This window comes from Balaenoptera borealis (genome assembly GCF_965194805.1).
Source record: "Balaenoptera borealis genome assembly, chromosome: 11".
Lineage (NCBI taxonomy): Eukaryota > Metazoa > Chordata > Mammalia > Artiodactyla > Balaenopteridae > Balaenoptera > Balaenoptera borealis.
Genome location: NC_138868.1, coordinates 32069671 through 32096801, shown reverse-complemented (window position 1 = coordinate 32096801; position 27131 = coordinate 32069671). Strand labels below are relative to the sequence as shown.

The window sequence follows — 27131 nt, the reverse complement described above, 5'->3', positions numbered from 1 at the left end:
ATGGTTCCCGTGTGGATCCCCATCTGCTCTCTAGCTAAAGTGTTAGATTTTGCATCTGTTCAATCAGGAAGAATCAAGCAGCCTACCTATACTGACCTCTAAAAGCTCTGAAATGTGACCTCAGAATGCCATAGGTTCCATCACATGATATTTTTATAATAATATAGTACTATTTTCCATGTGCAAGTCATTTTATGCTTTGATAACACTCCAGGTGAAAGAATCAGTGACTGAAAAAGAAAAAGGATCCAAAAAACTTTCTGGGAAAGTACTGAGCTAGTGAAATATCTGTAGGATAATTTGTGAGTAAAATTTGTGGGAGAATCTGTGAGTAAAATGAAAAACTATATGGTACATTTTGGTTTTGTGGAATTCCAAGTGAAAGTTGTATTCCAAATTTCATATATATATGGCTACTATATATATATATAAATTTCATATATATTGCTACTATATATATAGTGCATATATACATATATATAGTGTATATATATATATATATATAGCTACTGTTAATCTAATTCTTGTCCTCAGGGGTTTTTTTTTTCCTTCTGTATCATATTGACTAAGCCAGTGATGTTTGGCCCAGATTTCAACACTCACCTAATGTATTTCTGAAGTTCTAATTGATAAAAATGTCCTAACTACTAAATCATTTGGAAAGTAATTGCACTTCTCAATTTGCAAATACTTAGATCAATACCTTCATTAACTTGCTGGACCTCAAAAACGTTTTTAGAAATTCTTTTCCTTCTCATTTTCAGGTATTTTCCCCAGTGTACTCCCTTTTCACTTCTTTCCTCCTTTTTCAAAATGTATTTTTCTCGTTTCTCTTGTAAACCACAGCCCAATTTTCTCTTCCTCTCCTATTAATTCCCCTCCTCTTTGAGACTGGAGAAGAGAAGGCAAGCAATGGACTGTGGCTTATAAACTCCAGCTATTTTTTAAATTCCTCTATTGACTGTTTTTCCCCTCTTTCTAGCTTCTCTCCCTATTAATAAACACCAGTTTCATAAAATTTTTCCCCTATCTCATGCTTCTTTTAAAGTTTTCTCCTCCTGGGTAACATTTAAACCACCCAGCCTTTGGGACTCCTTATCCCTGCCTATTTGGACCATTTCTTCTTACTTTGCTGACACATATTCTTTCTAGGCCTCTTGATCTCACCTGGCCACCTAAATAAATATCTGGCACCTGCCCTAATATACCTGACACTGAGACATTGGTTTGTTTCCTACTATCTTTCCTCTGATCTAGCCCATATGGCACTGGTTCTTTTTTGCCCTTTAAGGATTTTATTTCTTTGCTTCTTTCAAAAAGCTTTCACTGCCTCTCCATTTATTAATTCACTTCTTGATCTGTAGTCCCCTCTTACTCCAGAACTTTAACAATTATTTTCTAGAGTTCAACTGCTAAGATCTTTACTTCTGTCACCTTAGCCTGATGGAATGCATTGAGCTTTTAGGTGTGAGCTGAACAAAAAGAGTAGAAATCCTGTGGACAAAGCCTTTGGCACCAAAGAAGACCCTAGGGCTACTGAAATCCCCTGTGGGCTGGTAAGCTATCTACAAGGTTCTTTTACACAATATTGTCCTAACAGCTTCCTATAGGATGTGCCTTTCCTCTTTACCCAGCCCTGGAGAAAGACTCCAGACTTCTTACTGAGCACAGACTGAATTTTTCATTGTAAGGTGATAGAAGGGAAGAAGAAATACTACACTGAAAACACAAAGGGAGCAGGGTATTTAGTTATAATTACTCCTACTTACCAAACATACCAGTCTCTCCTTTGCTGAGCAAAATTAATTTCAAGGCTTGGTCAGGACAGCTGTAATCGCAAGAATGACTGCAAGAGGACTTAAAGGTGGGTGGGTGGGTTGGGGGGAGGGATCAAAAGCAGTTAAGTGTTCTAATTGTACCTGAAGGATGCAGGGATGTGACATGAGTTCACATATATGTGAAGGGGGGCTGCTGGGGTGGATCCCATTCCCTTGTCTTATCAGCAGTGTCAGGGAAGCATTTAATGTGCATCTCCCCTCCTGCAAACTGCAACATGTTTGATGGTTAAAAAAAACTACAGAAAAACCCAACAAACAAACAAAATCCCTGAAGTTTATTATGACACAAAGCAAGGAGACTGATTCTTGCACTATGATGAAATCAAGCCCTAGTTTATTCAAAAAGGAAGTTGCTGGGGCACTTAACGCTTGGCTGTTTTTTCTCACCTGAAAGTGGGGTCTTCCAAAGAATAACCTTCAGAATATTCTGGGGAACAGTCATGTTATTTGTGGTCTTAAATAAGTGTAAATACATATTAGACATCCCTGTCTTCTAGCAGGGGCAAGTAGAGAAGTCTACTAACCAGTGGGCAAGAAGTATGCGGGCTGTGTGATGTGTGTGTGTGTGTGTGTGTGTGTGTGTGTATGTGTTGCCTTAGAAATGGGTAATCTTCTCGAAAGCCATGTTGTCATAGGTTTTGTCCTTGGGATCATAGCCTGGAACATGGGCCAAGCTTTCTCGCCTGAGGCCGTTTCGTAAGACAGATTCAGCCCCTTGTTTCCAGGTAGTGCCATTCTCAAGGTTTTCCTGAGGAAAATGGAAAGACACATATCAGTGGGATGGTCTTAATGTATTCCAAATCAAACTGAGGGAATCTTGCTTAGGCTTCTCCCTTTGGAAAAAAATGATAGATAAATATGCAAATAAACGATAGATAAACATGAAATAAATAAATGATAGATAAATGTGAAATGATAGATTGATATGAAAATAAGTACAAATAACTGACCCAAGGCACTTCCTAACTGATAATTTTGATGCCTCAATCCATGTAGGTACTACTTCTAATGATAATAAAAACAGAAAGAACAATTTAGTGAGCATTCACAATACATCAATGTGTGGTGTGAAGTTTATATATCTAGTGCAACAGTCCTGTGAGGTAGTAGTATTACCTCCTGAGGAGAGACAAGCCTGTGTCTCAGAAGGGGGCCCCCCCCACTTCCTGTGAACAGCAAGGCCTCTGGTTACAACAGGGGTCCCTGTATGCAAACTTCCCAGGAGGCTGCTGTTATCCTTTGGCAAAGGAGCCCAGTAGTGACATACTAAGTGCCCCCTCCCACTCTCGACTCAGCCTTGAGAACAGAAGCTGCCTGCATCAACAGGATTTCTCATTTATTCCAGGAAACTCAGGCCTGGGAAGGTAAGTCTATAAAGCAGTAAATAACATGATTCTTTCCTTCTAGAACTTCCTCAAAATCCATTTATCCAAACAATACACTGCTTTGCTGGCTGTCATCTCAGCAAATAGATTGCCTTCCCACTCTGAGCCCTTGTCAAGGTGATGCTCTCCTCATGGCAAAACTATGAAACTCAGCTTTACTTCACATACATGTTATCATGGTGTTTGGGGGAAGGAAAGCAAATGACATCTTAGGAGTTGTGATGAGGGCGAAGAGTCTCTCCTAAAGTACTGAAAGAGTGAAATATCTGGGTCTGAAAGAAAAATAATAAGCCCTCACTAAAAAAGAAAAAGAAATGCCTGCCTGTAATCAGGCTGAGAGGACAGACACGGATAAGACCCGTTGCAATTCCAACAGGAAACAGTGCTTCTCCCAAGGTCTTGGAATTACCAGATGCCATAATAACTCATTGAGTGATTGCTGCTCTAACCAGTGCTGCCCCAGGTGGCTTTATCTTCATTCCCACTTCTCTTACTTAGACCCTTCTCAGAATCTTTCAGTGGGACCCCGAACCTTACCCTCTTGGTGAGGGTGGCACTCCCTGGTTCCCCTGGGGTAGCCCTGTCCCCTTGCTGTATGTATCAAGTCACTAAGTCCAATTTGGTCTGACCACAGGCTGTTCCTGGTGGTCTTGGGCTGATATGACCTTAATCGTACTCAGACAGTGTCTCTAGACCTTAATAGCCCTGGAACAATGTCCCTGGCCCTGTGTGGCCTAAACACAATTCTCAGCGGGATAAGGGGAGAGCTGGGAGGTTATGTGTATCCTGTCACTTCTCTATCTAAGAAGTTCCACCAATAGATCTTACTTTATATTTACACCTCATGGCACACTGGAGATGTTCATGTGTAGATCACGGTGCATGGTTTCCCCCCAGTTCACAGATAAAAGCTGAAGTTCCAAGAGGTTAAATAACTCACCCAAGGAAAGTTAGGCATGGAACCAGATTAAACCCAGGGCTGACTCTAAAGCCCATGCTTTTCACCATTATACTAGATGTGCCCCCTCTTTTCTTCCTTTTCTATTATTAATTTTTAAAAATTTTCGTAGAATTTACCCTCACAGGGATTAAAGGGAAGTTTGGAACTTGATCAGTTGCAACGACAATTCAGCCCAAAGGCACATTTACCTATCAACATAATTTACATACTTAAAAACTAGTTAGCTGAGGTAACTGAAGTGGAAACCCAGATTCTTCCAGGTTCTCATATCCACTGCCTTCCCTCCTTGCACCCAGCCTTGCAGATGGTTGAAATGGGCAGAAAGGGAATCCTTTTGAGCCAATTCACATTGTTCAGAAGCTCAAACATCAGCTCACCTGCTCTGTTCCACTGTCATGCTGAACACCACACCAGCACAGTGTTTTGTATTTCTTGGACCAAAAGCAAAATAAATTGCAAACTGGTCTAATTAGCAGCGGTTGAATATCCTTGCCCTTTTGGTGACCTATTAACAAAAGGAAAAATGGATAAGGTGTTGCACGCTTCCAGGAGTTTCTTTGATGATTTAAGCATTGTCCACTTGAGAAGCAGGTCACTTCTTAGCAGAAGGGTGAAAAGAGGCCTGATTGGTTAAAATACAGAAATTGGTAACTGCTCAAAAGAGTGAGAGTTTGCTTTTAAATGTCCACAAACTGTCAGGTCAGGCAAACTCACGGCTATAAACAAATAGAAACAACATATTTATTTTTAAATACTTATTGTGGAAAGCCCTCCTAGTACCCTTTGTAAGCCAGCAGAGGAGATTGCAGGAATTATATAATTTCCTCCTTTAGGAAAGCTCTCAGTTTTCCACCAAATCAGATCTATTAGAGGTTATCAGAATCAATATTAGTGAAATTAAGAAGATTATTTTTACTGTTTTTTCTTCCTTTCACCCCAGAATCCTGAACAAGGAATACCTTCATGTTCCCTCCAGCTACTCTGGACTTCCCTGACATCTCCTTCCTTATCATTAAAACATACCTGTTCAGGGCTTCCCTGGTGGCGCAGTGGTTGAGAATCTGCCTGCTAATGCAGGAGACACAGGTTCGTGCCCTGGTCTGGGAAGATTCTACATGCCACGGAGCGACTGGGCCCGTGAGCCACAACTACTGAGCCTGCGCGTCTGGAGCCTGTGCTCCACAACAGGAGAGGCCGCGATAGTGAGAGGCCCGCGCACTGCGATGAAGAGTGGCCCCCCGCTTGCCACAACTAGAGAAAGCCCTCGCACAGAAACGAAGACCCAACACAGCCATAAATAAATAAATAAATTTATAAGTGATGTTTAAAAAAAAAGCAGAAAAAAATAGTAATTATAAAAAAAAAATACCTGTTCAATGTCCTATTCCTTCAATCCTGTTGTGGAACCAGAGTCTCTGGCCAGCAGAGCCTAAAATATTTACTGTCTAGCCTTTAACATAAAAAGTTTACTAACCTCTGTGTTGGATCTTTGATCTTGTCAGATAAATGTTATAGATTACATTCTAAATTGTCAGGAATCATATATATGTGTACGGTAAACATATGGCCAGAGGGTCTTTGTTGCAATTACTCAACTCTACATTTGTAGAGTGAAATCAGCCAGAGACAATAGTATATGAATGGGCATGACTGTGTTTCTCTAAAACTTTATTTATAAAAAGAAGTAATGGACCAGATGTGTTCTTAGTTTACTGACCCCCGACCTAAGAGATAAACTTAATGAATTGATAACTAAAGGTTTTATATCTGAGACACCTGTAGCTATATGATACATGAAGAAATAAATTGGGAAGGTTCACATGAGTACAAACTGCTGTGCAGTGGAAACCAGAATAGAATAAACCCACACAGTGTCCTCAGAGTGGGAGGTAATGGCCACTTGATAAACTGATGAAGATATTTGTTCTTGATTTAGGAAATGGTATTTTCATTTCACAAGGTTAACGAGATAAGGGAAAACAACTCTTAACTGCCCAGTAGAATTTTACCAGTAATAACGAAAACTTTAAAATATATCTTGGGCCAAGATCACCTTTTAATAGCTGATGCAGAGAATCATTAATGATATAAACCATCTGGAGGTACTAATCAAAATAGACATAATTCTATTTTATGAGTAACATAAATAGCATATATTTGAAGTGCTAGATCACCTAGAAGACGCAGAATTGAAATTATCACCTATTAAGACCAAGCAAGACAAATAGCAAGAACAAGACAATATATGACACACGATGAGCAGGCCCACAAAAGTCTTCTGGCTTCCCCAATGACCCTGTCCTGCAAACAGTTAACATTTTAAGACATTTTTAAAGATTCACTGGGTGTTATAGAAGGTTTATTAAAGCCCCTTTGTGACCAGACCTGAAGGTGTTCAGTTAGCACTAGGGCCTCATTTGGAAGATAGGTACCAGGAGGCAACGATCAAAACTATTTTCAAAGATTCGGTCAAGTGTCACAATTACCCTCTGATAAGGTGCTTCCTTTTGGTGTTAAGGACATTTCCCTAAGATTTGGGATATTTGTAGAAAAATAAAACACAAGGGTTGATACAAGGACTGTTGTTTGTGCTCAAGATGGCAAAGGAGTTTCCATCTAAATACAACATAATGGCTGCTGCATCAACACAAGAACATGTCAATTCCAACAAGCATCTGGAAAATACCTAGAATTTATGATGCCCATAATACCTGCTTTGGAATCAGGCAGCTAAAACTTTAGCTGTCTTCTAAAGGTGACTGACCACTCAACTGATAAGTCTAGGTGTGTCCTACTAGGATCAGGGAAGCCTCCATGGTTGTTAGGGCACCGAGGCAAAAATCTAAGCACCATAAATAGACCACCTTTCATTTGAGTCCATTTTCCATAAAGAAAAATATTTGAGGAGTTGTTACTACATGAACAGCTGGGGTTACAAAATTTATGGTCTATTCCTTAGCATAGCTAAGATTAGCTTAAATTTAAATGAAGAGCTGTTGGTCTCTTGCCCAGAGTAATAAGGCATTGGAGCTTGCACATAGTGTTTCTAGTCACCAGGAATATTGCCATTCAGATTTTGTGTTAAGTAGGAATCTTGACTTCCCGTATAGCCTGTAACTATATAATGGTAGTGGAAAACTAGAATATCTTAATATTTGATTCAGCTAAACTGCATATTCCAAGGAGGCAGAGTAGATTACAGTGGGCCTATTCCATGCCATCCTCCCCCACCAATCCTTCATGAGCTTTGGCATAAAAAGGACATTGAACCATCAGAGGAACTATGGCTCAAGGTACAGGAAAGTCAACACTGGTACCAGAAATGGCGTAGAGTGAAGCTGCTCCCTGCAGAGCTCCTGGGCCTAGCAGAGTGGCCTCCGAAGGACACCATATGCAAAAGCCACAGTAAGACTCTCTTCTGCTTATCTAGTAGGTTAGTAAAGACTAACCCATGAGATAGTAAGGCATTTATGAGGAAAAAACTGAGATGAAGGGGAAAAGAACCACTCTTACTATTTAATCTTCTTACTGATATATTACAAAGGATTTTTCCTACTCAGGCCCCTGAGGGCCATGTGTCTAAACATCTTTTTTTAATAACATATGGGGAATATTTAAGAATACACTATACATATTAGTAATCACATGTACAATAATCAGGGGGATGTTTTTACATGTCAGTTTGGAGAAAGTAGATAAATCTCTTTGGGAAAAAGGACTTTTTGTGGTGGACCCAAATTCAGACCCATAAGACAGCTGCCTAGTCCAGAAGTGTGTGAGACCTGCCCACGTCTTCCTTGGTCCCCAGAAGAGGAAGGCATGTAACCGACCTGTCGCAAAGCTGATGATTACTCCAGCAGCCACGCACCCCAGGCAGCCTACTGCACTGTAGTATAGGTAGGAGAGCGCATACCAGGTCTCAGCGATGGCAGGTCTGCAGAGAACAATGGCACATCATCAGTTCCGGGAGTGTGAAGTCATGATGCACAGTGACTTACAGGACAGCCGAGGGTTCATTTTAGGGACTGGCATCTCTCAAAACCCCTAAAGCTTAACTTTTTGTCAGTTGATTATTTTTTTTTTAAAAACCGACTGTAGACTAGTTGTACTTTATATTCTACTCAACCCAATCCATCTGTGAATTACAAGTCTTGCTACTGAATCACAGTTACAATGAGGACCGTGCCTTCCATTTCTTTTGCGTTATTTATTCTTCAGACGTTTACAAGGCCCAGATTTAGTGCCAGAAACTGGAGATTAAAGATGAGTAAGCCATGAAGTCTACATGTAGGAGTTGGCAATCATAAGATAGACTAGAACGCCGTGGTGGAAGAGGAACAAAGGATTTGGAGAATATTCAGAAAGAGTGTCAAACCCAGGCTGATATATGAGATGATGCCTCAGCTTATTTTTTAAAAATGGTTAGTTTTAATCAATCAAAGAAGGCAGTTAGGACTAGGATTTAGCATTCCAAGAAAAGAGGATAGAATAAGCACAGGCAGTAAGGAAGAAACAACATAGTGGACCTGAGAACTCAGACCTCCAATTAGCCCTCTTGCCAAGTTCACTCTTGGGCATCAGGATGCAGAGGGATGGATATTTACAGAAAGCTGGAGCCCCCAGCCACTCTTCAATGCTGGGTACCGCCCAGAGTGATTCTCATAGGGGAGCAAGATGGTCTCCTCAGACTTAGCACAGAAGAATGCACTTTTCTCTAACCTGGTGACCCTCTCTCTGGGACTTGATGCTATCCTGAAGGTCAGCATACCTGCTGGACAGCAGTGGAGGCACTGATTCCGTCACATTTGATGGGACACACTGGTCAGTTGATAAAGGCAAAGGCCATGTCTTGGAGGTTGGTGCAGGGTAAATTAAGGCCCCAATGGCCACCCAAAATGACAAGATGATCCCAGTCAGAAGGCCTCCTAGGGCACCCTTGATGAAGAAAAAAAAAAAATAATGAGAGATTTGACAAAGCCATTGAAAGAATAATGAGATAAGGAGTCTTGTGTCTCAGGGATTCTGGTTTTCTACCCCAGATCTTGGCCACACGTGCTAGAAACAGCCCACTTACACTGCCTGCCTTCAACCCCTGACAATGTAGCTTTACTTAGGAATAAATTGTTCCTTCAATGAAGACATTGGAGGGTTTTACTGTGGTCATTATACGTAAAATTTCTAGCAGGAATTTTTTTTCTCCTTTTTGGCTTCTTACTCATCACTTAAACATCTGCTGAACCTCAGTTTCCAGTAGAAGAGTTTCAGAAATTCAGGAAAACCTCAGATAATGGAGATGCTGGGGTCATTTTTCACTGACAGCCATTATAAGCTACTATATAGAAACTTTTACCCTCATAGCTCTTCCCAAGTAATTCTGCTCAAGTCCTCTGACTCCCAAGTTTGGAGTTTTCAGCTTGAGTCTAACTACTAGCAAGTATATTTACTCTTCCTGTCATTTGAGGGTCATACTTCTTGATAAAAAGTTAAAAGTCAATGAGTCATTTCTCCTGTAAAGGAAACAGAACAATCGAGCAGGGATCAGGACCACTGGAAACTAAAATTGGATGTTGCTGGTCTCTGCCAGAGAGCTGAGCATTCTCCGTGACAGAAAACAACTTGTTGGTTTCTCTATTTATTCAGAAAAAAAGACTCCTCAATTACAGCACCAGAATGTTCTGTTCGTTATAGTTTGGGGAAAACTAAAGCAATGTGTATGATTTGAATACCTGGGCCCTTGGTCTAGACCGGCAGTCTGCAAACTTCTTAACAGCCAGCTAAGGAGTATTTTAGGTTTTGTGGGCCATTCAGTGTCTGTCACAACTACCCAATTCTGCCATCACAGCACAGAAATGGCCATAGACAGTATATATACACAGGAGAGTGGCTGTGTTCCAGTAACTCTACTTGTGGTCACTGAAAGGTGAATTTCACGTAATATATATGTGTCATGAAGTATTATTCTTCTTTTGATTTTTGACAACCATTCAAAAATGTCTAAACCATTTTTAGCTTGCAGGTCATCCAAAAATTGGAGATCAGCTAGATTTAGCTTGAGGGATATAGTATGCTGGCCCCTGGCCTACCAGTAAAGGGTGAATGGACTTCAGTAGGAGAGTCAGCCCTCACTGATTTATAGTAGCTGCCTGGAGAGCCGTGCTGAGAAGGATTCTGAGGTTGCATCCACATTCTGTGGAAAGAGAGCCATGATTGATTAGTAGGATCAGCCATGGCTAAAGACAAGGGGAGAGGTGACCCCAATTGGTACTATTTACTTTCCTCTATCTAGAACAAGGTGGTTTCCTGGATTAAAAAGCAGGACCGTAACTCGCTAACATAGATAATTTAATGTTTAGAATGCACTATGCTGTTATGTTGCTAGTTATTAGGTTTTTTTTGTAGCTAGGAAATTACCTTCCCTCATATTATCTCTGCAAGAATAAAACTATCCCTGTCAACCTCAATCTCAGAAAAGTTGATTAAAACAAAGTGTCTCCTAATAAGACTGCAAGGAAGCACTGCAAATTCCCAAATGTTTCACATCTATCCACTCTCTTTACCTATCTACACAAGATTTATCTAGAATAGAGGTCAATAAGGGTCAGGTAGCCACAGAGACCTAATGAGGTAAACCGTGTGGCTCAGGCTTTATCAAGACTCCTACAGTATATTTAAAAATATGAAAAACTAACTAACTAAATAAATATATGCATACAGTCAGGTTTCCTAGAGTCTAAAGACTTTCTAAAAATATTTGCATGTAAGTGGATGAATGGCAATAAATGACAAATGGCAATTTTGCTAGATTGAAAAAATTATATTTTAAATATTTAAAAATATTGCTATAGTACTATTTTTCCAAACACGTGTTCCTTTTGATTTATGTTTACTACACAGTCATCCAACCAACGTTTACTTAAAGGCAAACCACTAGCTTGTCAGCCAACAACACCAAGAAGATTCAGCTGTCAGAATATACCAGGCTGGTCTCCCCTCCCCTTCTTAAATTAGTTAATTAATTAAATTACTTATAATTTTGGGTAACTAAATATAGAAAAGAAAATTTACATTTTTAAAGTTTTCAAAATCATGTTTTAACTAAACTATGTCTGATCTCAATATCTATTTTAAATTTCATTTTGTGGGCTTTTAATTTAGAGAAGACAATTTAAACCCTAAAGAATCAGGTTTGATGCGATGACATGGTATTTCATGACCACTACTTTCTTGGCTTTCTGCTCCTAATACAGCTTCACTGAAGTCAGAGATTGGAAGGCTGGGGTTCTATTTAGTTCTGCTGTAGAAAGAAGCCCCCATTTTTTTCTGGCAAAGACAAATAGCCTTTCCAAGGAGGACTGAGAGGAGGGAGAAAATGTCTGGGGCCCAGTCTCAGCTGGGAAGTGTGAAGAGGGGTGTGGGAGACTTACCTTCCAGTTCACAAAAGGGAACAGGATTCCCAGAGAGAACAAGCCCAGCATCGGTCCCCCACACATGCCGTGGATGCTGAGGGCAGCCTGTGGATCAAAGCAGATCAGATCAACACTACACTCCCCTGAATCTGTGGCCCACCTAGGACCACCCCCTTTCTTGGACCTGAGATGAAATACAGTCCTAGTCCTGACTGTGCCACTCATTAATCATGTGCTTTCTGGAAATCATTTCTCCATTCTGGGCTCATTAATAAGCACTGTGTATGTAAAACACCAAAAACGCCTACAAACATATGTGTGTGAGGGGGTGTGTGTGTGTGTAAACACACACAGGCAATTTGGATTTGGTAGAATAAGTTTTCCCTCAAGCTGGAACTTATTGATTTGTTTATATTTTCTATCTTATCAAAAGCTTTTTTTTTTTTAATTTATTTATTTATTTATGGCTGTGTTGGGTCTTCGTTTCTGTGCAAGGGCTTTCTCTAGTTGCAGCAAGTGGGGGCCACTCTTCATCGCAGTGCGCAGGCCTCTCATTACCGCGGCCTCTCTTGTTGCGGAGCACAGGCTCCAGACGCGCAGGCTCAGTAATTGTGGCTCACGGGCCTAGTTGCTTCGCGGCATGTGGGATCCTCCTGGACCCGGGCTCGAACCGGTGTCCCCTGCATTGGCAGGCAGATTCTCAACCACTGCGCCACCAGGGAAGCCCCCAAAAGCTTTTAAAATAATGTACTTAATAAATGCATCTATAACTTATGTTGAATATCTCAGGTAATTGATCCAGCTGTTCTAATTTAGTTTGAATAATTCTATAACTTTAATAATAATAATTGTCTGTTACCCCACTCCTGCTATCCCACCAGAATACCTCAAGGAGGTTGAAGCATTAAGTTGGGACATGATGGGGAGGACATTGGACATTCCATATCTTATATCCCATTTTTATGGCTCTATCTCCTTTGGATATAGAGAGAGTTTGGCAAATGCATTTCCATATCTCTTAACCTCTAAGTTATTGAACTCGGCGAACTGATTAGGGGCTTTAATTAAGCTAGTTTTCTATCAACCTATAGCCTTGGGCCATGGCCTTGCAGAAGTCTTGAACATACACAGGCACTGACATGCCTGCAAGGGAGCATGTACACACATATGTGCGCACACACACACACGTGCGCGCGCGCACACACACACACACACACACGCGCACACACACGCACACACACACACACACACACAGCTACTCTGCAATGCAGCCCTGTCTAGTTCTATCAATACAACTGCAGGGCTCTTAGTTAAAGAAGCTGTGATAAGGATGCTCTAAAGATTTTATACATATTTCCTATTTGTCAGGCACCCCTACGTGTCCTATGTGTCAGATAATAAAGATGAAATACCCTGGCACTCTAAATAAATGACCTCATTTCATCCCCACAATTACCCTGCTTAGTTGGTAACACTAACTGGATTTTATAGATGAGAAATTTGGACTGAGAGAAAACATATTAAAAGTATACTTTCAGTTAGAAAGTGGCAGAGATGAGATTTAAGAGTTTTAAGCCAAGTTTGTCTGGCTCTAAAACCCACATTTTCTCTCCTAAGAGCAGTCCCACCTAAAAAATAAATAAATAAATAAATAAATAAATAAATAAATAAAAAGTCAAGAGCACAGACCACCATCATGGTCTCCTTTTTCTGTTTAAGGGGAAAAAGTTCTTGAAAGAGTCCATCACTAAGAGAATACTGAGATTCAAATTTTGGCTCTGGCACACATAACACATAATTTGGTGAACCTTCAGTTATTAACTCAGATTCATTTTACTTCAGAGAGTCTTCTTTCTCTATAAAAAAATAGAAATAGGACCAAGGGGCCTTCAAGTCCACTCCAGCTGCAATATAAATTCATTTATCCAGAAAAATGAGCTATAATGCACTGTTATGATTGTTTTTCCAGGATAATTTTTAGAGGAGTCAATGATACAGATTTATCTTTGACAAGATGGAGGCAAATAAGATTAAAGTAGACACTTTTCCCTAATGTCAGTACTTAATATTCTTGACATTTTCTCTGCTGATTGATAGTATTAATTCATAGTTGCTGTGGTTGCTGAATTTGGAAGTTAATTTACTAGCTATTATATGGGAGAATCAATAAGTTAGGAAAAATGTTTATTTTCTCCTTTGGGAGAGAAAATGAACAATCTCTTACAAAGTCCTTATCCAATATGCCCCAGGGGGAAAAAGTCTTCACATGCTAGAAAGAGAAATCAAAGAATTTCTGGATTTGAAAAATATGTATTTCTGTAATGTACAAAACTAACCTCAGTTTCTTATCTTTCCTTTTTTGTTGTCATTAATCGTGTTTAATTGGAGGAAGACAGAGCTCATGTGACAACCTCCACCTCAGTGGCCAAATCTCACCTAAGCCCCTCCTGCAAGGAAAGGACAATGGCTCAGAAAGTGTGTTCTAGGACTGAGGTTGCCTTGCTGTGTCTTAGCTTTCTCAGATGTCAAGTGGGGATCAAAATATCTGCTTCCTGGGTTGTTTTTGTGTGCGTGTATGAGAGTATTCAATGTGGAATCCAAAAGAAGTCTCTGAATAGTGCCTGGGCACTCTGGAGCACATGATAATTGCCCCCCAAATATTATCTACTATTATAATCTTACTGTTATTCTCTTACCTACCCTGTTAGTGAGCTCTCTGATTCCTGAGGTGGGCCATTTGATGGTTGGACTGTTTTGAGAGCTAGAAAGTACTTTTTTTATACTTAAAAAGAAAGAAAGAAGAAGGAAGGAAGGAAGGATGGAAGGAAGGAAGGAAGGAAGGAAAGGAAGGAAGGAAGAAAGAAAGCAAGAAAGAAAGAAAGAAAAAGAAAGAAAGGAAGGAAGAAAGGAAGGAAGGAAGAGAGAAAGAAAGGAAGGAAGGAAAGAAAAAAAGGAAAGAGGGAGGGAGGGAAGGAAGGAAGGAAGGACGGAAGGAAGGAATACCACTCCCCCCAAATAAAAGAAAAACAAAAGAAAACACTTTCTTAAATTGAGAAAAGAGTACTCCTGGAGCTCATCACAAGCCTCGGTAGAACTAGCTGAGGGTCAGTAGGATAGCAGCATAATGGACAGGATCTTTCGCAGAGGGAGCTCCGCAAATCACTAGTTAACAGATCTTTGCTGCTGTTACCTGCCCCTCCTCCTATCTCTTCTCCCCACATTTGGTTCTGTGGTCACATATTTAAAGGGAAACAGCTTTCTTGCTAGGTCTTCCCAGAGCCTTCGATATGCTACTGTGTGCTGTGGATTTCTGAAAGGGGAACGCATTGTGCAGCATTTCCCAAAAGTCTTTGACTTTGGAAATTTTCACTCTTGGAGCATTTCGCAGGGTGAGGGTCTCTAGAACACACTTTGAAAATCCTAAACTAAAACACTGAAAGGGCCTTTGTTTAAGGAGCTGACATCTGCCCACCCCCAGCACCACCAACAAACACACGCCATGAGTGTGTGTCGGTTTTGTGAACATGAAATTAAATCTGGATCTATGCTGTATACCTATGGGATGTTTGGTTTCAGTCTTCCATATTCCCTGAATACATTATTCCATTACATTAGATCTAGCAAAGCTGTTTGGAAAATTAAATTTCTCTGAACACATCTGTCAAGTCAGATGTGTTCGGAGAAATGAGGGGGCCATTTTAGACACAAATATCTCTCCTAGGAAACAACACATCAGTGTTTTCACTGTCCCCTAAACTATGTGAACACATTTTAACCAACGAAGAAAGCGAGCCTAGCATACTTATCTGAATAAGGACAAGTCAACAAGAGCATCACTCACAACTCCCTCTTCGTTATAAGTTTTATGTGTTACACTAGTCTTGCAGGAGTCCTTATCTATTCCAGAGCCTTCATACCTCAATGGCAAACAAGCTTAATATGCAAATAATTCTGGAAGGAAACAATTTAGTGATTCAAATTCTCACTAAATTGAACATGGTGATACTTTCTTAAGAATAAATAATAATTAGATAAAGGGGAGAAAAGAAAGGGGCACAAAGCATTAGAGGCAACTTGGAAATGGGAGAAAATAAACCTAAAAAAATGCTGCAGAGGTCACTAAAGACAAACCTCTTCAACCCACCAGTTCTGCTGTGTGGATGGGTAGATATCAAAGTGCTTCAAAAATTGTAAAGAAATCACCAAACATCTGTCATTTTAAAAAGTTCATACTTAGCAGAGAGGACATCAAGTTTCCAGCCCCACAACTTCTCTTATATAGAAAGTGAATTATCATGTCACTCAACTCCCCTAGACTTAGTTCCTTGAACTTGAAAAAGGAAATAATGGAACCTATGTAAGTAGTCATTGGAAGGATCAAGCAAGACACACTGCTCTGGGAACTAAAACACATTCTATAAAAGTCAGTGATGACTATTCACTCACTCTTGTTCATGTCTTCATTTAAGCAGCATTTATTGAAAACCTGATCCATGCCAAGAAAGTATACAGGATGTTCAAATTATACAATGACACAATGGGACTGAGAGGGTTGAAATAGAATCTGAAGATTGGTTTATCTAATGGTCCTTTGTGAGTTGGGGAATTTGGGAAGGGAAGAGAGGTGGCTCCAGAGACTTTGGTCATAAACCTGGTTTAGCCACTAACCAGATGTGAGAAGTTGAGCAGGATACTTTCACTCTTTTCTGTAACCATCTACAAAATGAATGTTGAAACAGATTATCCTTGAGGCTCTTTCTAGTGCTGACATTTTATGGAACTGGGAGTTGGACGTATGGGAGACAGGTCAGCCTGGATAGCAGGTAGAAGTGGGCTCATTTCCCAGCTCCACCACTCTTTCATTATGTGAATTTAGGGCAATTCTTCACCTCTCTATTTCTTAGTTTCTTCATTTGTAAAATTAGTACATTAATCATACTACCTCGTAGAGAAGTGACGAGGATTAGATGAGATAATACATTTGGGGTGGTAGCTTGAACATAAGCATTCCATAAATGTCAATTGTAATTATTGTTTTTCCTGCTAAGATTATCATTCCTACTTTTATTTCAGGATCACACATTCTCAGATCTGGATTTCAAAAGGGTTTCTAATTTTATTACAGTGTACCTTGTCACTGAGTCTCATTACTAGTTTTTAAAAGTTTCCCCTCTTGAAAGAAATTTTTGGTTGAAATTTTACATGTATGTGTAATTTGGACCTGGTATCGGAGAGTATGAGCATTTGGGATTTGGAGGAATAGGCAAAGTATTAGAAAAGAAGGTGGGTAAAAAGTTGCTACAAAATCAAATGTGTCTTTTTCCTCTTTCATTACCTGTACAACGCTCCCCAGGAGGGATGCAGCCACAGCCATGGAGGTACATATCACGCCAAACAAGAGACCTGGAGGAAAGAAACTTCATGACTATCATCCAAGCTGGTTTTGAGGGATCCACTGAGCTCCTGCCCAGGGCCGTCTCTCATGTAAGCCCTATCAGAAGGGGTCTCAGGAAGGACTGTCCACCCCGCTTAGCCATCACAAGCCCCAAGAGGGGCATTTAAGAGACTTTCTCCCAAAGACATGCTTTCCTAGGTCAGGCAGAATGAGCTGGAATCCAGCCTTGAGGAGTCTTCTCTTCAGGATTTAAGAAGAATGCTGTCTTGGTGATTTCTCTGGTGGTCCAGTGGTTGAGACTTCGCCTTCCAATGCAGGGGGTGTGCAGGTTCGATCCCTGGTCAGGGAGGTAAGATCCCACGTGCCTCGTGGCCAAAAAACCAAAATATAAAACAGAAGCAATGTTGTAACACATTCAAGAAAGACTTTAAAAATGGTCCACATCCAAAAAATCTTAAAAAAAAAAAAGAAGAAGAAGAAGAAAGCTGTCCTGTGGAAGCAACATGAAAATGCAGAAAGGTCACTGGTCTACCAGGCTAATCCAGATTAAATTCGTGAGAATTTAATCCATTTCGACCACTCACCAATAATCAGCTGAAGAGGTTACTAACCTCTCTGGGATATGGATAGTTTTTCATAATAAAAATGGCTAAATATCTATACAGTTTACCTCACAGATTTTGCAAACCTGGAAAATGTTCCTGATCTTTTCATGCTTTATTCATACCTTCATTATGGCCCTCAGTATACTGCATAACGATTTCTTTGTTTACATGGCTATGTTGGAGCACCATAAGGGCCATCAGGGTACCGCGCTCTGCAGCATCTTGCACAGGGTGCCTCCAGCATCATAGGATCTCGCTGGATTAATCAACATATCCATCTTAGTAATCTTTTAAAGGTGATGTCTTCTTTCAAACTATCTTCTTAAAAATAATTGTTCTTATACATCTTTGTTTAAAAACTATCTTAAAAGTCATTCAATTCCCATTACAACCCATAGAATAAATGACAGATGGTGAGAGACAAGGTGCTGGAGATAGATTTAGACAGACACACAGGGACAGAAATAGAGAAGATGATTTTTCTCATTCTGTATGAAATTCTCTCTCAGCTAAATATTTGGCTCAGTTCCCAATGTCACCATTAATGCAATTTTATTGAGTACTGACCATATGTCAAGCACTTTACTAAATGCCAGTGCTATAAATGCCACTGCCCCAGAGATCTCACATTCTAGGAAGGGACTACACATAAATAAATTAATTTATCCAACAGTGCCTGTTGCATAGCAAGTACTATGTGCAAGTACTATGTGCTTGCCATTATTATTATTATTATCATCATCATCATTTCAGATTTAGTACATGATATCTATAAAATTTATTATCAGGAATTCACTTTTAAGATGAAATCAGGATAGCAAGTTTTAATGCTATATTTTCTAACTTCTCAATAAAACACAGAAAAATAAGGAAACTCACACAACACTAAAATCCAAGTTTGATCAATAAACACCTTTCAGAATTCTAAAATTGTTCCCATTGTATTTAAAGATGATAGATTAGAAACAATGTTTGCCCTCATTCTGTTTCACTTCATGAATAAGCAGAACTCCACCTGCCTGAAGAAAATAACAAAAGTGTCTTTTCTCTACTACCGATTACCCTCTTGCTGGACCAACAGTTATCTGTTTCAGATGGGATTCTAGGCAACCACCCCTCAATCCAAGGGTTCTACTCTTTTGTGCTGACAAGAGAATTGATTCAGTCCCCCTCTCCCCCATATCTTTACACTTCCACCAGATTGCAATCAATAGCAACCTGCAAGGCAGGGAGTTTAGGGGAAATTGGTGGGGTTCCATGGAGACCTGGAGTGTACGGATCCACAGACAAAGCAGTAAATGTGGTGGGGGAGGGTAGAGAAAGCACCACAGCTGCAGCAAGTACTATGGATTTTCTAAGTGCTACATCAGCTCGGAGGATCAGACAATAAACCATGGGCGTCAGAGAAACTTCTACCCAGCAATATTCATGAATATCTGCTAGAAATTGGGAATTGCACCAGGAAAGATGCCAATCCACCTGCTATTAGCTGTAACTGATTATGCAAGATAGTGAAAAAATTAAGGCAATTCAACTACTCAGTTAACAAACATTCGGTCAGCACCAATCTCTCCTTGTTCAAGTATAAGTAAAAAGAAGAAAAGAAATATGGGATCCATGCCAAAATGTTACTAAACAAGGAAATGAATAATTAACCTGAAAACTCAAATACAGAATATATTTTCTGGAAATAAGAACCAGAAAAAAAAGTATTTAGAAACTGGCGATTTCAATACGATGCAAAACACATAGATTCAATGACGCAACAAGTGCAGTTCAAGAGAAAGCAACTGATATGAAAACACAACAAGGTAGGGTGCAACACCCATAAGTTTAGATGAAGATGAATCCAGGTGTGATAAGGAAGAACTATAAGGAAATTAAAAATTATAATATTGACCAAGCACTTCCACACCTAGGTATTTACCAAAGAGAAATGAAAACATATTCACAAAAAAGACCTGTGCAAGAATATTCATAGCAGCTTTATTCATAAAAACTTCAAACTGAAACAACCTAGGTCCATCAATAGAAGTTAAAAAAAAAAAGGTAAATCCATACAATGTCATACTACTCAGCCATAAAAAGGGATAAACTACTGATACAAAAAAAACATGGATGTATCTCAACAATATTATGCTGAGTGAAAAGAGTCCTTACAAAAAAGAGTAGTACTGTGTGATTCAATTTAAATGAAATTCTAGAAGAGGTAAAACTAATCTATGATGAAAAATACCAGAATAGTGGCTGCCCCTAGAGGGAAGTGGGAGTAGGAATTGACCAGAATAACCAAGAGAGAACTTTCCAGGGCGATGTAATGGTTTATATCTTTAGTGATTGAGTTACACAGGTGTACACATTTTTCAAAACTCAGCAAATGTATACTTAACTTTTGTCCAATTCATTGTGGGTAGATTTTACATTTAAAAACCTTTAACCAATTATTGAATTCTAGTTAATAATATGCTAAAATAATTAGGGGAAAGTGTACTGATGTCTGCAATTTTTTTTAAGTGTATCAAATATATGACGCATTAATGGATGGATAGAGAGCTAGATGGATACGTGAAAAAGCAAGTTTAATAAAACATTAATGGAGAATCTTGGTGGTATATATACAGGAGATCATGGTAAATGTCTTTACACTTTTCTGTATGATTGAATTTTTATAGTAAAATGTGAGGAACAAAACACAAGAGCAGAATTCAAATCATTATTATTAAGAAATTTACTTTGTGGAGAACTTAAAGTAACATTGAGAAAAAACCTGAGCCCTTCAAGGATGCAGAGGAAAAGGAGAAAGTTATGAAAATAAGAGAAATAATGAAGACTATGGAGAACACAAACCCCAAATCAGGGGAGCATTTAAGAATAAGGATATGATAAAACTATCAATATTTGTAGGCAATAACCACACTTATTAGAAAATCAATTAAAATTTTGAGAATCAACAAGAGTTGTGCCAATGGCCAGATATGTGCTTTACAAAACAAACAAACAAAAACAAAAAGCTATAGCATTTCCACGTTGATAGTAAACAGTTTAAAAGATATTATGGGGAAAACATTCCATTCATAATATCAATGAAAGAAGTAGAAGAAGGAGGAAAGGAAAAGGGAAGAGGGGGAGAAGCAGAAGGGTGAGGACATGAGGATAATTAATATCTAAGAGAGAAAATATGATGTTAAATGGAAAATGCTATTGTTAGATGGAAAGCTTATAAAGACGTTCATTATTTCCAAATACGTTTTTCAGTTTAATGCAATTCCGTTGAGATGGGGGGGGGGGATGTGCAACTAGAGAACATGCAGTAAATTATTTTAAACTTAATCTGAAAGAATAAATAAACATGAACAGCCCAAAATTTGTTTTTGCAAAAAAAGAAAAAGAACAGTCGCAACATTTAAAATTTCTACCTAAAAGTGACAAGAGCTGCTCTACCAGATATTTTAAATAAAACACTGCAAAGCTATAATATAAAACAAGATGGTATTAGTTCTGCAACTGATAAATAATTTAATTTAATGAAAATAAGTATATAATATTAAACATATAAAATAATTTTATATTGCATATTATTACTACTAAAACTATTAAAAACCAATGAAGAATATTTGGTAATAAAGGACTCTTTAGAAAAGAATTTGGCTTTATTAGACAAGCTGACTGGCGATAGTGAGCAGAACATCTTCCTCTGTGGAGAGACTGAATAGGATCAATACATGGCATAATCAAGAGGTGTTGATGTGTTGAATCTAGGGTGTAGGATGAACACAGAAGAATGTCGAATGTAAGGGTGGTAAAAGCTAAGCTTACTGGTCATTCTTTCCTAGTACCCTCCAGAAGTGTAAGAATTGGCATGTGAGATTCCTCACGTATCTCCACATGCACTTGTGCCTGTCAGAGTGCCCTGAATAGCGTGTGCAGGATTTGACATGTACCACACGTTCATTTCATGATATGGAATAGGAGATCCACCGGCTGTACCTACATAAGCCTTTACTGATCCAGGTGCTCAGCTTGTCGGAGAGATGGGGAAAACAGCTCTTGACAAAATCCTCAAACGTCACTGTCGCTAAGGCGTTGATGCTGGCAGCCACGGTGCTACAGGGAGAGAAAAGCGAGAACATAGTCCAAGGTAAATAAAGCTGACCGGCCTGCCCTGGTGTCCAGGGCAATTAGACAAGGCAGGGCTCTAGAAAAAAACAGAGATAGACATGTGTCCTTATTCTGGAACTTCAGGGGAACTACGTGACCTGTCTACTCACTCTTCAAAGCTGCTTCTGGGCTTAATGCTCTTTGATGTCTTCCTCTAACTCCAGTGAAGAAGCTAGGCTTCCATGCTGGAACTCTCACTGATTCCCCTAACGAGACATTAAATGAGTTAGCATGCAGTAGCAGAGAAATTGTGTGTGTGTGTGTGTGTGTGTGTGTGTGTGTGTGTGTGTGTGTGTGTGAAGGTTAAACTTGAGGCAGAAAGTACTGACTATCCTAATCCAGAAATCAGTACAATATGTCATTCATTCATTCATTCACTCATTCATTCATACCATTTATGCATCTGTTCATTCTGAGTACTAGGCATACAATGGTGAACCAGAAAGACGTAGAGCTTACACTCTACTTGGCGACATAGACATTTAACAACCAATTATACAATTGACTACAATTGTTATGAAGAAAAATAACAAAGAGCTATGAAATCATGTCTTTCAGAGGCCTAAACTGATATGAAGTTAGGATATTCTTCCCTAAGGAAGTGATGGTTAAGATAGGCACTGAAAGGACCCATGCAAATTCAGAAAAAGATGTTTTAGAACAAAGGGAAAATTACAAGTAAATGCCTACAGGTGGAAAACTTATTTCGTTCAACAACAGGAAGCACCAGTGTGACCAGCATGCAATTAATAAGGGAGAAAGGGGCAAAGATAAGACTAAGAAGCAGGCAAAGACCAAAAGCACATAAAAGCTCTGATATTCTCTCTCTGACTTTCCAATCAGAGTTCAGTCTTATAGCCCTAAAACTCGCTTAGTGGACAGAAAACCCAAGAAGTTGGAGTTTTCTTTGCAGAATAGCATGAAAGCTTATTAAATTCCTCATCTAGACCAGGAATATTTTAGCTAGTAGAATAGATGTTCCCTATATGACTCCTCTTCTATATGTAGATCCATGCAAGTCAAATAAGGAAAGGAGATGATCAAGTAAAAATAAACTTCCATGCTCCCAACATATATGGCTCAAAATCCATCATTTGAAAGTTTCCAACATTAGGGTTAACCCTTGAATCCATTGGGAGGGAGGGAACAAAAAGCTGATTTCGGCCCAGAGGGAGCAGATTTGTAGAACCTTTGCTGGGTTGCTTTTGAGGTCAGATGTATTATCCATATGTCAATTTCTCAGATTCTAAAACTGTTACAAGATGGTGAAAGTCGTTTTTTTTTTTCCTATCACTCAACCACCATCTCTTAACTCCACCCCCACTCTTGTCTTTCCCTTTCCCTAACCCAACACCCTCCTTAATGTTATAGTAATAGTAATCTCTCTATAATATGTACTGTCCAGTGTGTCTCTTTCTTGGAATTTTTGAACTTGAGATCAAAAGAATCAACCATTCTCTTATGGGGGAATTAATCTGTTGACAGCTATATTTCTCCATTCTGGAGTCAGCTTTAAGAAAAATAAAGCTCTGTATGGAGGGACAAAATGAAAGCTAGCGTGTCACCCTACTTGTGTTTGATCCTCTGGTGTTCATCGTTTCTGTCCTTAGTTTTCTTGAGATACTAATACCAACACCACAGAACAATATGATTTTATATTACTGATGCAAAATCCTACAAAGAGTATTAGTAAAAATAATTCAGCAGAACACTAAATTAAAATTATACCATAAGCAATTTAAAGTCATTATATGAATTAAGAGATTTCGCTATTTTGGAAATGTCAATATATTAATATTAATATGCCAAAAGCTAAAAAAGAAAAAAATACTCATTTCAAAAATGCCAATAGTTTACCAAAATTCAGTATTTCTCCCTGATAAAAATATTTCTTAAAGTAGAATAAATATATGCATTTTTGTTCTTTTTTATGATTCTATTAGCTTTATATAAATATTTTAAAATGTAAATAAATAATATAGTTTAAACCAAAACCTGAAATCGTATTTAATGGTAAAATCCAAGAACAATTCCCTTTGAAGTGCATAACAGGGACTTCCCTGGTGGTGCAGTGGTTAAGAATCCTGCCTGCCAATGCAGGGGACATGGGTTCGAGCCCTGGTCCGGGAAGATCCCACATGCTGCGGAGCAACGAAACCTGTGCGCCACAACTACTGAGCCTGTGCTCTACAGCCTGCGAGCCACAACTACTGAGCCCACCTGCCACAATTACTGAAGCCCGTGAGCCTAGAGCCCGTGCCCCACAACAAGAGAAGCCACTGCAGTGAGAACCCCCGCACCGCAAGGAAGAGTAGCCCCCACTCACTGCAACTAGAGAAATCCCACACGCAGCAACGAAGACCCAACACAGCCAAAAATAAATAAATAAATAAAGTTATTAAAAAATAAAATAAAAAGATAAAGTGTATAACAAAACAAGGATTTCTGTAATCCCTCAATTTTTTATCATTGTTCTCAAAGCATAATTACATAAGAGTGAACATAGAAGTGTAACTATTAGAAAAGAAGAGAACTCAAAAGTATTTGCAGGTATTATGATTTGAGTACACCCAAGTTCTATAGAATTAACTGAAAATAATTAGGAAAAATCTGATATCAAGGGAAATTCTGTAAAAGAAATGTAATGAATAAATACTAACCTAACATATTTTAAATCAAACTTTAAAGCTTAGTCATTAAAATTATTAGTATTGTCATAACTGTACACAAATAGATCAAAGGAATATAAAAGAAAATCCAGGAAATGTTCCAAATATATAAAAGAATGTAGGACGTGATAAAAGTAGCATTTCAAGTCAGTGGTGAAAATGTGGCTTTTTACTAAAAAATAATGGGACAACTGTCTACTAACTTAGAAGGAAAATAAGTCAGGAACTCCACTTCATTTCTTATACCCCATGTATAGTCTAGATGATTTAGTAATTTTAACATTTAATAAGGCCATATACTAGAATGATGTCTGGATGATTATTTATAAACATGGAATGGAGAAGCCTTCATAAGAATAATACAAACCCAGAAACCATAATGTAAAAGAATTGATTAATATGAAATAGAAGCTCAACATACTCAAAAATACTATTAATAAAGCAAATATACATATGACAGATGAGAAAAATGAAACATATGTCAATAAGCTATTTCCCTATATATATAAGGAAGAAAACTCAAAAGAAAAAAAATAGCAGGGAATATGAATTGGCATCTTACAGAAAAAGAACTACAAATGGCCAGTGAAAGTACGGAAAGGTAGCCAACCCCACTTCTGATCAAGGGAATATGTATCATACTAAGAGAAGTAAGTCAGACAGAGAAAGACAAATACCATATGATATCACTTCCATGTGGAATCTAAAAACGTGATACTGTCTTAGTGTTTTAGTCCATTGCTCTCAACACTCTTGCCCCCATTCTCCAAGTCACTATCATGTCTAACCTGGATTAAGGCAAAAGCCTCCTGTATAGTCACCTACTTTCACCACTCTTGCTTTTGTGATAGCCACTTCCCTCCATAAAGAAGACTGAGTCTTCAGTTGTATGACATCATCAAACCTCCTTGCTTCAAACCTTCCTATTTAATATGAAATGCAAGCTCTTTACTCTTTCATAAAGGTTCTTCCTGATCCGATGCCTGCTTGACTCTTTAGGCTTCTCCCCATCTGCTCTCCTTCCCGTTCCTTATGCTTCAACTCTTCTCTTGGATCCTGAACTATTCCATACAGATTATCTCCTTGGGGCTTTGGTATTTGCCCTCCCCCCTGCTTGTAAAAGTTCCTGCCTGTGATCTTCACAGAGCTGGCTTCTCCACACACTTTAGATCTCAACACAAATGTCATATACTTAAATAGGAATTCACTAAAGACCCTATCAAAAACAAAGCCCCCAAACCTAACCTCTCTCTAGGCTACCACTCTGTCATTTCCTTTATACTATTTGTCATTATCAAACAATATCTTGTCTTTTTTGTTGTTGTTTAGTTATATATTGTCCGTCTTCCATGTCTACGAGAATGCAAACTCTATATCAGGGCAACACTTATGCTAGTCTTGTTCCCTGAAGTATCCCCACTGTCACCAGCTGTGCCTGGCATAATATAAACCTTCTAAAATATTTGTTAGAATAAATGTGTGAAAAATTTTGTATTTAGAATAATGTCTACATTTTGGATATGGATGTTCTTAGCTGCCTGAGTGTGTTATTGAAGATAGAGAGAATGGATTGCAAAGGATAGATCTGTAAGAATGTATTGCAGCTGAATGAGAAATGCCAGCAGAGAGAGCTGCCTTGTGTGCAGGTGATGCGAAATCATGGGGGCAGTTGGCATCAGACAAGGTTGAGAAAATAAACAGAGAGATCTAGTGCAAGGGCAGACCTAGGTTTGCATACCACCTCTGTAGCTTACTGTCTCACCATGGGTAAGTTATCTGCCTTGCTAAATCTTAGTTTCCTCATTTGTAAGCTGATGATAATGAGTAGTTTCGGCCTCATATAATGTGTGACAACTAATGAGCAAATACATATAAGGCATTCAGCAGGGCAGCTGACATGCAGTGAATACTCAGTAATACTGATAATGACTACCACCATTACCCTTGTCATCCTTGTTGCCTTGCTATCACCATCCTCACCATCGTCATTATCAGAACATTATTGCCAAGTGTAGTCAATACACTAACCTCAGAGTTCCACTGAAGGCACAAGCCACAAAAAGTCCTGGAAGTCCTGGCATTGTGGCAAATAACTCCATGACGAAGTATGGCATCAGCTGAAGAGGAGGCAAAACAAGATGGGATTAGTGGTCTCATCAGCAATGGCTGAAATGTGGGACTGTATTGTAGCTTTTTAGCAAAAGGAGGTGGGAAAAAAAAGGAAAAAATAAAGTAACAATAAAGGAATTTGCCTGGACTATCGTTGTTAAATGCTAACAAATGAAGTTATGATCAATCCAGTTCCATGGACCTGAGTGCAGCTGTAGGGGAGGGGAAGGGATAGGAAGGGGACAGTCATATAAGGAAAATGTTGGATGAACTTGAGAATATTCAGGAACTTTTTACTTTTTTTACATTTGCAATGTATGCTATTCTCTTGCCTGTTTACCCTTAATGTTAGAAACTAAATCCTAAAAACCAATGCTTAAAACAGGTCTTCAGGGAGTCTAGGTATTATGGTTCTACTCTGGAGCCAGATTTGTGGTAGAGGAACAGCCACAGGACACAGTGGGACAGCTGCACATGTAGGGGGAGAGGATGGAGACGATAGCTCCTCCTGAGAATATTCTCCATGAATGGATTTTTTAAGGATGGACCAAGAGATTGTCATACTGAGTAAAATAAGTCAGACAGAGAAAGACAAATATCATATG

General features: G+C 39.0%; 1 protein-coding gene across 4 annotated transcripts in view; it reads right to left on the bottom strand.

The window, feature by feature from the left end:
- Positions 1-2086: 2086 nt before the first annotated feature.
- SLC5A12 (solute carrier family 5 member 12) overlaps positions 2087-27131 on the bottom strand; it is a 46700-nt gene continuing 21655 nt past the window's right edge. For 3 of the 4 annotated variants that reach the window (XM_082342453.1, XM_082342452.1, XM_082342455.1), the window contains 8 exons: positions 26446-26534; positions 21582-21694; positions 16926-16993; positions 11609-11695; positions 8953-9119; positions 8015-8118; positions 4562-4689; positions 2087-2586 (listed from right to left, as the gene is read on the bottom strand). In XM_082342453.1, the coding sequence (XP_082198579.1) occupies positions 2434-2586; positions 4562-4689; positions 8015-8118; positions 8953-9119; positions 11609-11695; positions 16926-16993; positions 21582-21694; positions 26446-26534 (909 nt within the window). In that variant the 3' untranslated portion in view covers positions 2087-2433. The remainder of the gene's footprint in view (positions 2587-4561; positions 4690-8014; positions 8119-8952; positions 9120-11608; positions 11696-16925; positions 16994-21581; positions 21695-26445; positions 26535-27131) is intronic. The other variant, XM_082342454.1, reaches the window with a different exon arrangement.